Below are 18008 nucleotides of genomic sequence, written 5' to 3'. Positions count from 1 at the left end.
TGTGTGTTGCATTTAAGATCTTTGATCAGGGTAGACAACTTGGGTTCTTTACAGGGCGCACGAGTGGGGGGAATTGATGCTTTTGTTCAAAGCTTGGACAAAAACTTCATGGTTCCGGTTGGAGGTGCTATCATTGCTGGCTTTGATGATGAATTCATTAAGGAGATCAGTAAAATGTACCCTGGTGAGTGTCTGAATTCTTTTGTTGTGTTTTCTATGTCTTTTTAATACATTTTGTGCACAAGATAAACATTTTGCCTAATTTCATAGCAATGAATGTTATTTCCGTGTTTATCTCTGTCTTACCGAACTTCTGTCCAGTGAGGCTTTGTCCCCTTTAGATCTTTGCAGTTTGCTCCCAGAGTATTTATGAATCATGCACACCCATGCTGATTATAGTCAGATCTGGGGCTTTTTGTATGATGCTGTGTTTTCTAGCACTGTTTAAAAGCACACTGCTGCCTTTATTATGTATTGTACTGTAGTAGTTTTTGAGCGATTCAGAATGGACTTGAGGTCTCTAAGAGCTTATTACTGATCACTGAGTGACAATTAGAAAGTCTAAAATGTGAAGTACATTCCTAATCATAGGACTAGGCTTGTTCAAATGGTAGTTTTTGACACATACAATAAAAAAATTACATATTTTTGGCATTGTAAGATCATGTTCTATGCAAAAATAAATGTGACACAGCTCTGAGAAATCACATTATTATAAGAGACTTTTTTCAAGTTAAATAAGTCCCTGTGTTTGTTGAAGGACAGCTGTGAAGAATATAAAACAAATAACACCTTAATCCACTTTTCTATAATGCTTTTAAAACGTTTAAACTTGCAGGAATTAGACCACTGATTAAGAAAGCTAGCCTCGATCCCTGTGAACTATCAAACTGTAGATCTATGTCGAATCTCCCCTTTATGTCTAAGATCCTGGAAAAAGCGGTAGCAGAGCAATTAAGCTCCTATTTGTATAGGAATCATCTACATGAAAAATTTCAGTCTGGTTTTAGGCCACATCACAGTACAGAAACAGCACTAGTAAAAATTGTAAATGATCTTTTATTATTCTCTGACAAAGGAAATGTGTCTTTGCTAGTCCTCCTTGACCTTAGTGCAGCATTTGACACAATAGACCATGCTATCTTACTAGGTAGATTAGAAAACCTTGTAGGGGTAACAGGAATAGCTCTTTCATGGTTCAGATCCTACCTCACTGATCAGTATCAGTTTGTTAATGTAAAGGGTGAATCATCTGTCTTTGTAAAAGTAAAGTATGGTGTTCCACAAGGCTTTGTTTTAGGATCTATATTATTCACAATATATATGCTACCATTAGGTACCATTATCATTAAACATGGCATAAATTTCCACTGCTATGCCGATGACAATATATATCAAGCAAACCGGATGATAAAACAAGAACAAGATTGATTAACAAGATTAACAAGATTGAGGACTGTATAAAAGACTGGATGTCAAGTAACTTTCTGCTACTTAACTCTGATAAAACAGAGGTCCTCCTTCTTGGTCCAAAAGCAGCTAGAAACAAACTGTCTAACTTAACACGTAAACTTAACTATTCCTCAGTTGCATCAGGCTCATCTGTTTAAAATCTTGGTGTCATGATAGACCCTTATCTGTCCTTTGATGCACATATAATAAATATTACTAGAACAGCCTACCTGCATCTCTGCAATATTGCTAAATTAAGAAATTCATTACCTCTACAGGATGCAGAAAAACTAGTTCATGCATTCATTACTTCAAGGCTAGATTACTTTAATGCCCTGCTGTCTGGATGTCCCAGTAAAAGCCTTAACAAACTTTGGTTAGTCCAGAGCGCTGCAGCCAGAAAGTTTGACCATATCAGAGTAGGTTTTATCAACCCTACAGTGGTTACCAGTTAAATGTTGCATTGATTATAAAATTCTATTACTGACTTATAAAGCTCTAAGTGGACTTGCCCCTCAGTACTTCAGTGAACTTCTCTCCTACTATGAACCGTCACACCTACTTGGATCACAAGTTGCTGGCTTACTACTGGTACAGTGTATCACAAAAGTGAGTACACCCCTCACATTTCTACAGATATTTAAGTATATCTTTTCATGGGACAACACTGACAAAATGACACTTTGACACAATGAAAAGTCGTCTGTGTGCAGCTTATATAACTGTAAATTTATTCTTCCCTCAAAATAACTCAATATACAGCCATTAATGTCTAAACCACTGGCAACAAAAGTGAGTACACCCCTAAGAGACAGTTCCTGAAGTGTCAATATTTTGTGTGGCCACCATTATTTTCCAGAACTGCCTTAACTCTCCTGGGCATGGAGTTTACCAGAGCTTCACAGATTGCCACTGGAATGCTTTTCCACTCCTCCATGACTACATCACAGAGCTGGTGGATATTCAAGACTTTGTGCTCCTCCACCTTCAGCTTGAGGATGCCCCAAAGATGTTCTATTAGGTTTAGGTCTGGAGACATGCTTGGCCAGTCCATCACCCTTACCCTCAGCCTCTTCAATAAAGCAGTGGTCATCTTAGAGGTGTGTTTGGGGTCATTATCATGCTAAAACACTGCCCTGCGACCCAGTTTCCGGAGGGAGGGGATCATGCTCTGCTTCAGTATTTCACAGTACATATACATACATATTCCATACATATGGAGTTCATGTGTCCCTCAATGAAATGTAACTCCCCAACACCTGCTGCACTCATGCAGCCCCAGACCATGACATTCCCACCACCATACTTGACTGTAGGCATGACACACTTATCTTTGTACACCTCATCTGATTGCCGCCACACATGCTTGAGACCATCGGAACCAAACAAATTAATCTTGGTCTCATCAGACCATAGGACATGGTTCCAGTAATCCATGTCTTTTGTTGACATGTCTTCAGCAAACTGTTTGCGGGCTTTCTTGTGTACAGACTTCAGAAGAGGCTTCCTTCTGGGGTGACAGCCATGCAGACCAATTTGATGTAGTGTGCGGCGTATGGTCTGAGCACTGACAGGCTGAACCCCCACCTCTTCAATCTCTGCATCAATGCTGACAGCACTCCTGTGACTATCTTTCAAAGACAGCATTTGGATGTGACGCTGAGCACGTGCACTCAGCTTCTTTGGACGACCAACACGAGGTCTGTTCTGAGTGGACCCTGCTCTTTTAAAACGCTGGATGATCTTGGCCACTGTGCTGCAGCTCAGTTTCAGGGTGTTGGCAATCTTCTTGTAGCCTTGGCCATCTTCATGTAGCACAACAATTCGTATTTTAAGATCAAGTTCTTTGCCATGAGGTGCCGTGTTGGCACTTTCAGTGACCAGTATGAGAGAGTGTGAGAGCTGTATTACAAATTTGAACACACCTGCTACCTATGCACACCTGAGACCTAGTAACACTAACGAGTCACATGACATTTTGGAGGGAAAATGTCAAGCAGTCGTCAATTTGGACATTTAGGGGTGTAGTCTCTTAGGGGTGTACTCACTTTTGTTGCCGGTGGTTTAGACATTAATGGCTGTATATTGAGTTATTTTGAGGGAAGAATAAATTTATACTGTTATATAAGCTGCACACAGACTACTTTTCATTGTGTCAAAGTATCATTTTGTCAGTGTTGTCCCATGAAAAGATATACTTAAATATCTGCAGAAATGTGAGGGGTGTACTCACTTTTGTGATACACTGTACCTAGAATTGATAAAGTTACATTGGGGGGGGGGGCTTTCTCATACAAAGCCCCCCAGCTCTGGAATAATCTTCTTGTTAATGTTTGGGAATCAGACACAGCCTCAGTTTTTAAGTCTAGGCTAAAAACTTACTTGTATAGTCAAGCCTTTGGTGATTAGTCTTCCCTGTCAGATCTAGACTTGCTGGAGTCTCTGCTGCTCTGTTATACTGTAATCTGTGGTCAGTCACTCTTTACAGAACTGACTGTGTTTTTCTTTCCTTTCTTTGTCGAGCTGAATAGCTGCCCATCTTGTGCATCTGATGCTGTTGCCTCTTCTGCCTTGACTGGGTGCCACTGCTCACCAGCCTTCTGGACCGGCTTGACCACCACAGAGCTTCTTGCTTTACAATGCTGTGCAATCCTCACCCTCAGAAGCTGCTGCTGCAGCATAATCATAAATGAATCAAGTTAACCACTGCCTTTTTCCCACTTTGTACTACAATACTTTATACTAATAATGTTTGCTATCCAGTGTCGACCAGAGGAGGATGGGGTCCCCTTCTGAATCTTGGTTCCTCTCAAGGTTTCTCCCTCTTTAGGGAGTTTGTCCTTGCCATTGTCACACTGCCTTGCTCATGGGGGCTTGGACCTGGATTTTCTTTTCGTTTACTTTCTGTAGTACTGATTGTTCTGTAAAGTCGCTTTGTGACAACATCTGTTGTAAAAAGCACTATATAAATAAATTTTGCTTGCTTTTAACCTTGTGATTTGTGCTTCTGTGATAAAAAAAGGTTTCTGGGTGTTGATTTTGTAATCTCATTAACATAGATTTCATTGGCTGTCTTAGTAGAGGGGTGGAGTAAGGGGTGTGGCCACAAGCATGTAATTACACAGCAGTGTTTAATGCAGAAGCCTCATAATTTACTTCATTATTAGCCTTTGTTTACCAAGATAATGATCATTTCAGCCAGCTTAGTAATGGAGATTACAGTGTTATCACCAAGCTAATGGTGGTTAATATTTGCAGTTTACAGCAGCTCTGCAGATTAAACAAACATTTGAAGCTCGTCACAGATATTCAAGTGACATATTCTTTATTCTGGATTCTTTGTCATTGCACAGGGTACAATGAAATTTAGGTAGCAATCCTAATGGTGCATAAATACAAAAAGATTAAACTAGGAACAAAGCAAAAAATATTGGCTAATATAAAGTGCAAGATATTAAAATGAAGATGACAATTTAAAATGATTTAAAAAGGTAAAAATAGAAGATTCAACAAAAAATGTAAAATAAGACTATAAAAGTAAAATAAAGAAGGTGGATGTAAAAGAATGTAGCAGTTGTGGTATTGCACATGAGGGTATTGCACGCATGTAAAGGGGAGTATTTCTATTTACAGAGTGCTTGATTGTTGTGACAGTCAGCAGCAGAGGAAATATGGTAAAATGACAGAGACTATAAATTTCATAATTTTGTGGACAGTAGATACAGGAATCAGTATCTTGCAAGTTAAATGGCAAAGAAAATGCAGTTTTGTTTGCATCTCCTTTAATGGAGAAAAGTCCATTGAAAGGCAGAAATGGCAGCTTTTTGCCTCAGCATTAACAAGTAATCATTTACAGAGATTTGACTCCTATCAACATTGCCACGATTGCTGGGAGAATCATTACACTTTATCCCCTCATTCCAAATGCCTTTTTTCCATGTATTCCAGCTGTATATGTGCTACTACACTCCTATGCAATTGCCATTATTGTCATATGTTTTTGTTGCTCTTGTCTGGATTTATTCTGATTAATAATTCAATGTGCTGTTCTCCAACAGGTCGCGCATCAGCCTCCCCATCTCTGGACGTGCTCATCACTCTGCTCACCCTGGGGGCCAGCGGCTATAAGAAACTCCTCTCTGAGAGAAAGGTGAGCAGCTTGGCGCACTGCTGTGATAAATATAATACCTAATGCAGTGGAATTTCTCACTCTTGCTGCTGCTTCTAACATTAGAAAGGGAAGAGCTGCTTAGAGATATTGATTGTGGAGAAGCTGAGGCTTTTCCAAAAAAGCTGTGGTACTTGTGTGCAATGCTATTGACGCAGCAGCCCACTGCAGTGCTTTCACTAATCCCTGTAGTACTGCAGGCTGGAGATGCACAGACATTTTCTCAACGCACTTTCAGCCTTTTTTCATAGGAGACCAATTTATCAGTCTCATATGAATATTTGTATTGAATGTGCATTCATTATTAGCATTTGATAGCTAGCTAGCTATCATATATATATATATATATATATATATATATATATATATATATATATATATATATAAACACACTGCTCAAAAAAATAAAGGGAACACTTAAACAACACAATATAACTCAAAGTAAATCAAACTTCTGTGAAATCAAACTGTCCACTGATTGACAATTAATTTCACAGCTGTTGTGCAAATGGAATAGACAACAGGTGGAAATTATTGGCAATTAGCAAGACACACTCAATAAAGGAATGGTTCTGCAGGTGGGGACCACAGACCACTTCTCAGTACCTTTCTGCTTTCTGGCTGATGTTTTGTTTACTTTTGAATGTTGGTGGTGCTTTCACACTCGTGGCAGCATGAGACGGACTCTACAACCCACACAAGTGGCTCAGGTAGTGCAGCTCATCCAGGATGGCACATCAATGCGAGCTGTGGCAAGAAGGTTTGCTGTGTCTGTCAGCGTAGTGTCCAGAGGCTGGAGGCGCTACCAGGAGACAGGCCAGTACACCAGGAGATGCGGAGGAGGCCATAGGAGGGCAACAACCCAGCAGCAGGACCGCAACATCCGCCTTTGTGCAAGGAGGAACAGGAGGAGCACTGCCAGAGCCCTGCAAAATGACCTCCAGCAGGCCTCAAATGTGCATGTGTCTGCACAAACTCCATGAGGATGGTATGAGGGCCCGATGTCCACAGATGGGGGTTGTGCTCACAGCCCAACACCGTGCAGGACGCTTGGCATTTGCCAGAGAACACCAGGATTGGCAAATTCGCCACTGGCACCCTGTGCTCTTCACAGATGAAAGCAGGTTCACTCTGAGCACATGTAACAGACGTGACAGAGTCTGGAGACGCCGTGGAGAGCGATCTGCTGCCTGCAACATCCTTCAGCATGACCAGTTTGGCAGTGGGTCAGTAATGGTGTGGGGTGGCATTTCTTTGGAGGGCCGCACAGCCCTCCATGTGCTCGCCAGAGGTAGTCTGACTGCCATTAGGTACCGAGATGAGAACCTCAGACCCCTTGTGAGACCATATGCTGGTGCGGTTGGCCCTGGGTTCCTCCTAATGCAGGACAATGCTAGACCTCATATGGCTGGAGTGTGTCAGCAGTTTCTGCAAGATGAAGGCATTGAATCTATGGACTGGCCCACCCGTTCCCCAGACCTGAATCCAATTGAGCACATCTGGGACATCATGTCTCGCTCCATCCACCAACGCCACGTTGCACCACAGATGGTCCAGGAGTTGGCGGATGCTTTAGTCCAGGTCTGGGAGGAGATCCCTCAGAAGACCATCCGCCACCTCATCAGGAGCATGCCCAGGCGTTGTAGGGAGGTCATACAGGCACGTGGAGGCCACACACAATACTGAGCCTCAGTTTGACTTGTTTTAAGGGCATTACATCAAAGTTGGATCAGCCTGTCGTGTGTTTTTCCACTTTAATTTTGTGTGTGACTCCAAATCCAGGCCTCCATTGGTTAATAAATTTGATTTCCATTGATGATTTTTGTGTGATTTTGTTGTCAGCACATTCAACTTTGTACAGAACAAAGTATTCAATGAGAATATTTCATTCATTCAGATCTAGGATGTGTTATTTGAGTGTTCCCTTATATTGCATGTATTAATTAATATTTCCAAAAGTATTTGCTCACCCATCCAAACCATTGAATTCGGGTGTTCCAATCACTTCCATGGCCACAGGTGTATAAAACCAAGCACCTAGGCCTGCAGACTGCTTCTACAAACATTTGTGAAAGAATGGGTCGCTCTCAGGAGCTCAGTGAATTCCAGCATGGTACCAAGATAAGATGCCATGTGTGCAACAAGTCCAGTCATCAAATTTCCTTGCTACTAAATATTCTACAGTCAGCTGTCAGTGGTATTATAAAGTGAAAGCGATTGGGAAAGACAGCGACTCAGACGAGAAGTGGTAGGCCACGTAAAATGACAGAGTGGTGTCAGCAGATGCTGAAGTGTATAGTGTGCAGAGGTCGCCAACTTTCTGCAGAGTCAATCACTACAGACCTCCAAACTTCTTGTGGCCTTCAGATTTGCTCAAGATCAGCATATAGCGAGCTTCATGGAATGAGTTTCTAAGGCCGAGCAGCTGCATCCAAGCTTTTCATCACCAAGCACAATGCACAGCGTTGAATGCAGTGGTGTAAAGTGCCACCACTGGACGATAGAGCAGTGGAGACGTGTTCTCTGGACTGACAAATCACACTTCTCCTTCTGGCAATCTGATGGATGAGTCTGGGTTTGGCGGTTGCCAGGAGAACGGTAATTGTCTGCCTGTGCAAAGTGTAAGGTTTAGACGGTGTAAGTGTAAGTGTAAGAGGGGGTATTATGGTGTGGGGGTGTTTTTCAGGAGTTGGGCAGTTCAGCAGACCAAGAGATTTGGACAATTTCATGCTCCCAACTTTGTGGGAACAGTTTGGGGATGGCCCCTTCCTGTTCCAACATGACTGTGCACCAGTGCACAAAGCAGGTCCATAAAGACATGGATGAGCCAGTTTGGTGTAGAAGAACTTGACTGGCCTGACCTCAACCAGACAGGGCACCTTTGGGACGAATTAGAGTGGAGACTGCAAGCCAGGCTTTCTCATCCAACATCAGTGTCTGATCTCACAAATGTGCTTCTGGAAGAATGGTCAAAAATTCTGAACTGAACCTGTTATAGGTGCAAAGAATGGGCCAACATCATATTAAAATCTATGGATTAAGAATGGGATCTCACTCAAGTTCATATGTGTGTGAAGGCAGACGAGCAAATATTTTTAGAAATATAGTGTATGTATATGTTACTTAATATGTGGATGATGTTGTGCTGTATTGAATTATATATGTGATGCTGTTATATTAACATTTTAGCATATAGATGTGATGGTGTCTTCAGAATTATTTAAAAAGCTGCACGATAATGAGAGCTCGTTTTTTCTATGCTCACTTGGGACTTGGATTATTATCCAGTGCTGCTGCATCAGTTTTATCTCTTGCTCTGCTATAGTCTCATTGTAATTGATCCCAGTGCTGAATCTCAGTGCTGCCAGCACTGCTGTTTCTGCTACAGTGCTGCCACTAAAGCAAGAGGAGGGGTGCTAAGCGAGCCATGTATAGAATCGGGAATAGAAAGAGAGAGAGACAGAGAGAGAGACAGAGAGACAGAGAGACAGAGAGGCAGAGAGGCAGGGGGGGAGCAGGGATGGAGACGCAGATGGATGGAGCAGGCCAGCAGATGGAAAATTGCAACCAGAGCAGTAAACAGAGTGTGCAGCTAAAAAAAGGCTGAGTCTGGTCGTAGCGGGGCTATTTATAACTGTGCTGTTGCGTGGCCTGAAGGAGCTGTACACCCACCTGGCTCAGGAACTAAAGGCACTGGCTGAAAGGCATGGAGAGAGACTGCTACATACGCCACATAACCCCATATCACTGGGTGAGACACACACACACACACACACACACACACACACATACTTGTCACTAGACCAAGACAAACATTTCTCATCTCCTTTGAGTGAACCCTTTAATGCCCACACTGTAACAGAACTATTTGTGACGTTTAATCTACTCTTCTCCTTTATTACATTTGCAATATGAGAGATGCCACCTTTTGGTATATAAACATGGCCAGTGTATCTGAAATATTTAACAAAGCCAAAAATCTGTAGATTTACGTTTATCACAGATAAACAAATATAGAAATACACTCCACAGTTTAATCACATTTTATTGTTAAACAGAGCCGTAAAACAAATCAATAATAATTGCAGGACAGTCTAAATGGCGTTCTGCATCTTTGTACACAACCACTCAGAAACTGTAGTAGTTTATCCCACAATAAAGGCAGCATTGAACTTCTTTATAGTGATCGAAAAAACAGTAGCACACAGAAAGCCCCAATTCCACATAGAGCATGCGTCCGCTCACCACAGGTGCTTTTGCCCAATGAAGACAACATAACGGTTAAAATTGGACAGTGGAATGGACAGTCTGCAGACTTGAAACCTAAACCTAATCATCGTAGGCCGACGTGTACTGCCATGTTGGGCATAAAAAATGTTTATGGACCAGTTATATGTTACCTTTGATGCATTGAAGTAGATGTTGTCTTGTGTCAGATGTTTTGACGCAGCCCATATTAGCATTTGTGGTGAAAGGGCATTGTAGGTACAGACCACTGACAACAGAATTTCTTAAATTTCTTTATTTAAAAAAAAATGCAGCTTAATAAATATTCTTCCCCTGTTTAAATGGACCAGTGCCTGTGACCAGTCTGGGTAGGCCTATGCCTGCCTGTGGCTATGTCCCTGTAATATGGTGTAAGGGGAGGAGGCAGTAGAGGCCACTGCAGTTTCAAATGTTAAATGTGACTTCAAATGTTCTTTGTACTTCAATAATTGCATATCATGCAACAGTATTTTTGATTACCCTTTTTCATTGTGCAGCAAAGAATTGTGAAATATTATAAAGGTATCTGGACATGTTAAGCTAAATGATGTGAGGTATCACATGCTAATTTGTTATTTCCATTTATTGCAAAACATTAGTGTTAGATTTGAGACAATATTACCCTACAAAAATCCAGGCTCTAGAGAGAGGGACACATGGTCATATGCAAAAATTTGGGGACTTCAAACTTTGCATATGACTGTAGTTCATGGTGTACAATTAGAGGGCGTAGTGCTTGAAATCTCAAAGTCCTCTTATAGCTGATGAGGTGTTGGGTTTGATAGGGTTAAAGCAATATGCTGTGGGAAGCTGTGCATTACAGTGATTTTGCCATTGTTTAAGGAGTGTTGTTAGGCATGTCAGTTCAGCATGCTTTCATAAACCACAAACAAGATATTGTGATAAATAAAATACACCAGTGTTCAAATAAATAATGTATTTTTCTAGATGCATTAAAATAGAATTGCCCATTACCTTCTATACATAAGGACCTATACATCGCAAAAGTTTGAACCCAACTGGTCAGGTTACATTTTGTTGATTTTCGAAGTAGGCATAATTTACGCATCTAATACAGAGAATCCACTTTTGGCAATTTAATACATAATTACTGATTATTTGCTGAATTTTATTCTGTATAGTAAATGATTCTGTATAGCAAAAGTGCCCATGTAATGCCCAAGTCATGTAATTTGATGAGACTTTTTCAGACTTTTTCAAACATTTGCATACAACTATAATTAACCACTCAGTAAAGTGGTATACATTGAAAGCTGTTTCTTGTGTACATTTTGTCCTGTTGTCAGCTATGTCTTTGGATGGTCTTCAGTCAAGCTGTGATAAAGCAGTTACCCAGCTGGGCTCCATGCTGTTCACCAGACAGGTGTCTGGAGCCAGGTGAGCTATTCTGCTGAATGCTTCTGTTCCCACTATTGTCAACTGCTGTCTTTGCTTAGAATGACTAAAATGTAATATTTAATTATTTGTTAAGCAAAAACAGCTTGTTGTCCTCATGCTTATTAATGAGTATCTAAATTGTCCCTAAAGCACTTTTTTGTTTTCTTTACTGTGTAGTGTATTTTCCCACAGTAAGAGTACTGGAGTGTTCATAATCAACTGTGGAGGCCAAAATTCTGCAATATTAATGAAAGGATTTCGTATTGCTTTTTGAGTCATTTCTGTTTTTGCTTCCAGTTTGTAAAATACCAGTCTTTTTGTTTGTGCTTGTTTTTGCCCATATTTTGCCCATATTTATCCAGGTAATTGCTCACTTTTACTTACTTAATAAAGGAGTAATGCTTTCGTTAATGAAATGCTTGGCTCTTTGACTTGGTAAACGTATCTTTACATGGTGTAAACTTTGCTGGTTTTTGGTATTAGTGGGCATGTTCGTTAATGCATGTTCATTAAACATAATCCATAAGATGAAATAGAGTTTTGTGAGATATACATTAAAAGTGAGACCCATGTTAAGGTCGATATTTTGAATCTATTGAAAACCATGAGCGAAACAGAGTAAGTTTTTATTATATGTGCTTATTGCTCTCCAGGGCCGTAATGGATTTCAGTGTACATATTCAAGACCTTTTCTATTGATTTTTCTGCTTCACTGACCTGATGGATGCACTGCTTACATGCTTTTACCGGACTTCAAATGGATCTACTAATGCATTTTGTGAGGTGTAGCAATATGCAATTGTTATGCTCTCCTCACAGTGGTTGATGTATGTGAGGGTCTTTGAAAAGTACTGTTTAATATTTCTTCTTCAACATCAGTAAGATGGGTCATATGCCTTTAACATTCCGAATAACCACGTTAATCTGTGTAGGTTTATTAACTGCCACCCGCATGGAACTATTTAGTGCTTTTGGATAAGTCTGATGAAGCGCGCACGGTGAAATGGAAAAATGCTAAGGCTTGTCTCAGAGGAGACAATTTTCTCTCTGTAAGCAATTTTGTTGGGATGCTAAGTGGCCTTGAACAGAGCCTGTGTATAATTTAAATGAGCTTGCTAACTTCAAAAAGCATAACTCTGGTAGCGTAGCCCTGTGTGTGATGCAGTGTGTTAGCGTTAGGCTAATATGGCATTTAGCTTTTCAGAGAGGTCAGCAACACAATGTGCCCTAAAATAATACAAAATATAAAGGGATATAAAGTCTGACTGTGAGGCTAGAATGACTATCCAGCTTAGTTTTGTATTGTATAGATAAGATTCAGTATTAGAAGTTGGCTGCATTTTCTACTTATTATCTAATCAATCCCAAACATATTCAGTGATTTTGAGGTCTGGACTCAGAGGTCAGTCCAGAACACCAACAGCTTCAGTCTGATTTGCAAGTTTTCTTCTATAAACGTCATTATAGTTGTGAGACACTACCGTTAATATGCCCGTCTAGACAATATATCGCCCAGCATACTTCCAGTGTGGTGTCATTAATTTAATGTTATCCTTTGTTCCTGAATCAGTTCCTTTTTTTTTCTTGTTTCAGGGTTATCCCTCTAGGGATGAAGCAAACTGTGAGTGGGCACACATTCCATGGTTTCATGTCACATTCGGATGCTTACCCATGTCCATACCTTAATGCTGCTTCTGCCATTGGCATCACCAAAAATGATGTGGAGCTGTCGATCAAAAAGCCGGACAAGTGCCACAAAGCCCTTAAGAAAGAGGGAAACATTGAGAAAAAAGTGAGCTGGGGACACCATCTGAAGGATCAGATGAACAAACGGTGCCCTGAATCAAATCCTAGCTTTAAAAGATGTTCTGCGCATTTATCTTGGGATCTGAGTGGAATAAAAGACTCAGTAAACAATTCTACTATGATCTGGAATTGAGCAGTAGCTTTAGAGGGAATGCTGAATTTTTAGTTGAGGATTGTTGGTCGTACTGTCAAGCCAAAGAGTGGAGTCTAGGTAGAGTATGTGACTGAAGCTGCCTTAACTGGAAAAAAGGTTACAACTTTTTAACCTGCTTGACTTCAAATTTTGAGTTCATTGTACTTCAGATAATAAGTTGACACATGTATGTAACCTGGAGCAAGGAGGCGGACGCATGTGCAAAGAGAAGCAAGATTTATTAAGTGCAAATCCATAATCAGGGTCACAACAGTCCATGGTCAGAGAGCCAATATGGAGAGCAGGAGGGACAGACATGACAAAAATGAAAACAGAACTCCAAACAGGCCAGAAAACTCTGTAAACAATGCATACACTTCAAACACAAAGCTTACATCAAACACCAAACATGAATCATATCAAACAAAGATCAGCAGCCAGACAGGGCTTAAATACATGAGGGTAATTGAGGGACAGGTGGAAACACAGGTGGAGACAATCAGGGGTGGAGTCACGAAACAAGAGGGCAGGACTGAAAGTGTCAGTAGGTACTACTATTTACTAAACAGCCACTGAAGTGGTACCCTGAAAGGAATGTCTTCAGTACCAGCAGTTAGGGAACATAATTGTACTATATTCTAATGCAGTTATATTTTTCTGATTTAAAATTTTGAGCTTCGAAGGTGTAAAAATATCCAACTTTCTGTTAGTAACCTTTAAAACTAAGACCAACCTTTGATGGGGTACCTTGTACTTTGGTGAACAAAAATGTACCTGTGCTGGACATTTTTACTTACAATGTAGGCATCTGACCTGTTCCTGCTCCCCACAAATGCTTATCTTTGGTCAGAAGTGTTGTCCAACTAACCTTGGGCAGATTTTACAGGATGTTGACAGATGGATGATTATGATTTAATGAGACTTGTAGCACACAAAGATTTTGTCTGAGCATGTTAATTTACAGTTGTGTTTTTATGTGTGTAATCGAGTACATAGTGCACCTAAACAAACATCGTAGCATTCTGTAAACTTTCAACATTACTATGAGAAAAGGCATTTGTCAGTGGAGTATGGGCAGGCCGGTTGCGGGTTGTGTTACAAAAGCTGAAGTGTGACATCACCATTGCTGGCTAACTACGTCAAATAGTATCTGAATTATTTTCCCCAAGGAAGAGATATTTTAACAAAAGGATATTTGAGAGGAAAATTGGAATCAAAATGATGTCTTTTATAGAAACTCGTCAAACTGAGGTCCCCCAGTTCCCCCCTGAGTTCCCTCCATTTTCTAAGCCTAATGAGACTTCCATTATCTCCAGAATCAGTCTGATAAATAGGGACGTTTATTACACTTGAATGGACTGCCCTAAGGTGAACTGAAGCATACTGACATATCAGAAATCTCTATATATTTGGCACACATTCAGTGTCATTGCTGTGCTACTGATATTCATGCATAGCTGTTACGTGCCACTCTTTCTGTGGCTCATTTGTAGTATGCCAGGGGCTTGAAATGGGCTATGCTAAAGAACCATTGCACCATGTTCAGTTGCATACTGACTTATGTTTTGGTGTATTTAAAGTTGCTGTCTGCCATGCTTTACCTGTGAAGGGAGTTAATTTTATTTTGGGGGGATGTCGTAGCTGGAGGGAAGGTTTTGCCGGTTTCAGAAGTTTTGATTGCTTCTGCTACCACTACTTTTGTGTCATCTTACGTTGTTAAAGATCAGTCCGACGTTTTTCCTGCCTGTGTACTTACTTGAGCGCAGTCGCAGAAGTTGAGAAGTGTGGTAGATTTGTCTGACTCATTTCTTTGTGGTGATGACAAGTCTGAAACTTCATGTCCAGCAGTTACTGTCAGCTCAGCGCAAAGAGCAGGAAAAGACCAGGGTAACTCCACTTGAATGGGCTGTTGGTCACAGTCAACTTGTTGAGGCACAAAAAGCAGACCCTAGCTTGAGTAAATATTTTTCCATGATAAATAAACTGGAAGAAGTACCTGACAAACTGGTAACATATTTTGTTGACAACGATGTATTAAGGTACAAATGATCCTGATTTTGGCAGTGTACAGGCAGCAGGTGTTGTCTTTAGCTCATCCTAGACAATCCTTGGGCAGGTCATTTGGGTGTTGGAAAGACATACAATCACATCCTTAAACATTTCTTTTTTTTGGTCTGGAATGAAAACTGATATTTCCAACTACTGTCACTCTTGTCATGTTTGTCAAATAGCAGGAAAACCTAATCAAACTATTCCTCCAGCTCCTTTGTGTCCAATCCCAGTTGTTGGTGAACCATTTGAAAGGATTCTGGTTGACTGTGTAGGACCTTTGCCAAAGACAAAAACAGGTAATCAGTTTCTACTCACTATCATGTGTACCACTACATGCTTCCCTGAGGCTGTGCCTTTGCATAACATTACCACTCCAGTGGTGATACAGACGTTGGTGAAGTTCTTTTCTACTTCAGGATTGCCTAAAATAATTCAGACTGATCAGGGTACTAACTTTTTATTTAGACTCTTTGCACAAGTTATGAAAACTTCCATCCAGATTCCCAAGGAGCGCTTGAATGATTCCTTCAGTCATTAAAGTCTATGCTGTGCAGATTTTGCTTGGACACTGGAAAGGCCTGGGATGAGGGTATTACTTTGGTTTTATTTGCAGCTTGTGAGGCAGTACAAGAGTCACTGTCTTTTAGCCCTGCTGAGCTTGTGTTTGGACACACTGTGCATGTTATTAATTATTAATTAAAGTTACTAAAAGAGTAATTTCTAGCTGATACTGTAGGAGAAGACACCCCTGTACTGGATTATGTCAGTAAGTTCTGTGAGCGTTTGCATGAGCTGTGGGACCTTGCTAAAGAAACTCTGAAACTGTCCCAAGCAAACATTAAGAAAACTTTTGAAAGAAAAGCTGTGTCCCATAGTTTTATGCCTGGTGACCAAGTTCTGGCATTACTGTCTGTTCCTGGTTCCTCCCTTGCAACTAGATTTTCAGGCCCATATACTGTTCAGAAAAGGTTAAGTGACACAGATTATGTTATTGAGACTCTGGAGTGGAAAAAAAATTGTGTATGTCATATTAATATGCTGAAGGCTTATCGTTGCAGAAGTGCACTTGTTGGAGATGCTGATCTCAATTCAGCTCCTATGGTTTTTGTCAGTACCCTTCCTGATGTCCCCTTTGTTGATGAGGCAGATGGGTTGAATTTCCATAGCCAGACTCTCTCTACTGCCAGACTTTCAAACACTCAGGCTTTATCAGGGTTGTCGTCTACTTTAGACTATTTGTCAATAGAACATCACAACGATCTTATTAAACTTGTCCAAGAATTTCCTTCAGTATTCAGTGACGTTCCTTCCCAAACCACTGTCCTGCAACACGATATCCAAGTTATAACTAGCACTCCAGTTAAGCAACACACATATAGGCCTAATACTGCCAAAAGAGCTATTATGCAACAGGAAGTAGAGTATCTTTTAGAACATGGTTTTGCCAAACCCAGTAAAAGTCCCTGGAGTTCACCATGCTTATTGGTTTCAAAACCTGATGGAACTTTTAGATTTTGTACTGACTATAGAAAGGTCAATGCTGTTACAGTATCAGACTCATCTACCTCGCATGGATGACTGTGTGGATAATGTAGGTGCGGCTCAGTATGTCAGTGAGTTAAACTTGTTGAAGGGATCCTGGCAAGTTCCATTAACCCCAGAAGCTTCAGACATTTCCGCTTTTGTGACCCCCGATAATTTTCTACAGTACACAGTAAAGGCTTTTGGTTTGAAAAATACACCGGCTACCTTTCAGAGACATACCAACAATGTAGTAGGTGATGTTCCTGGTTGTTCTGCTTATTTAGGTGACCTGGTTGTCTATTCATCTAATTGGACCAGCCACATGGAAAATTTGCACGCACTTTTTGAAAGGTTCACCACTGCTTCTCTAACCCTTAATCTCGCAATGTATGAGTTTGCAAAAGCCACTGTGACCTATCTGGGAAAGCAGATAGGCAGAGGTCATATGCGTCCACTAGAGGCTAAGGTAGCGGCTATTGTCAGCTTCCCTTCTCCAGCCACCCGACATGAACTGCGCCAGTTTCTAGGCATGGCTGGGTATTATAGGGGGTTTTGTAGAAACTTCTCCACTGTTGTTGAGCCACTTACTAAATTGCTCAGCCCTTCTGTACCATTTCGGTGGTCCTCTAATTGTGAACATGCTTTTGTAATAGATCTGGGGATCTTGCCCATCCAACAATATGTTATTCAGTGGTATTAAAGAAATATAATCATTACAGCAGTGTTATTAAAATGTTCATATAGGCATGAATCTTAGTGTGCCGGTTATTTAAAAAAATGTTAATTAGATTAGATATTTTCTGTGCCTTGAGTTTATCTTTACAGTGTCTCTGGCCAAACTAATCTAGGTCAAAGCAGATGTCCATGGTTGCTCTGTCAAGAGAACGGGAGAATGTCACATACAAGTTAGGCTCCACAAAATCTGCACATCACACACATACATACCACACGCAAACATACTCACATACACAGCTACACCTTTCACCTCAATTGAACACATTGTACAAAGTATCTTTAGTTTTAGGTATGAAGATCATGGGTTGACAGTCATGGGTTCATCTGTATGTATTACACTGTATTCTTATGTGTAAAGGGAGTAAAGCTTGGAGTGTTCAGTTCATCTTGTTGCTTGTTCTCTGTTAGGCTTTGACAATGAGTGTTTGTCTCATGGTGAATGCTGATTGGGCCAAGAGGCCACTTCGGGTACGT

General features: G+C 40.7%; 1 protein-coding gene across 1 annotated transcript; it reads left to right on the top strand.

Annotated features, from left to right (window-relative positions):
• Nucleotides 1-76: 76 nt before the first annotated feature.
• On the top strand, nucleotides 77-13404 carry LOC119265421 (O-phosphoseryl-tRNA(Sec) selenium transferase-like). The gene is made up of 5 exons (XM_037546098.1): nucleotides 77-184; nucleotides 5511-5602; nucleotides 9278-9371; nucleotides 11194-11284; nucleotides 12878-13404. Exons 1-5 carry the CDS (start codon nucleotides 109-111, stop codon nucleotides 13221-13223), a joined length of 699 nt encoding a protein of 232 aa, XP_037401995.1. The 5' UTR covers nucleotides 77-108; the 3' UTR covers nucleotides 13224-13404.
• Nucleotides 13405-18008: the final 4604 nt, after the last annotated feature.

Source organism: Pygocentrus nattereri, chromosome 2 (genome assembly GCF_015220715.1).
Source record: "Pygocentrus nattereri isolate fPygNat1 chromosome 2, fPygNat1.pri, whole genome shotgun sequence".
NCBI lineage: Eukaryota > Metazoa > Chordata > Actinopteri > Characiformes > Serrasalmidae > Pygocentrus > Pygocentrus nattereri.
This window is presented reverse-complemented; position numbering and strand designations above follow the sequence as displayed.

Coding starts and splice junctions, on each gene's coding strand:
- LOC119265421 (XM_037546098.1), top strand. CDS start 109: ATGGTTCCGGTTGGAGGTGCTATCATTGCTGGCTTTGATGATGAATTC. Junction 5,603..9,277: donor AACTCCTCTCTGAGAGAAAG/GTGAGCAGCTTG, acceptor CGTGGCCTGAAG/GAGCTGTACACCCACCTGGC. Junction 11,285..12,877: donor AGACAGGTGTCTGGAGCCAG/GTGAGCTATTCT, acceptor TTCTTGTTTCAG/GGTTATCCCTCTAGGGATGA.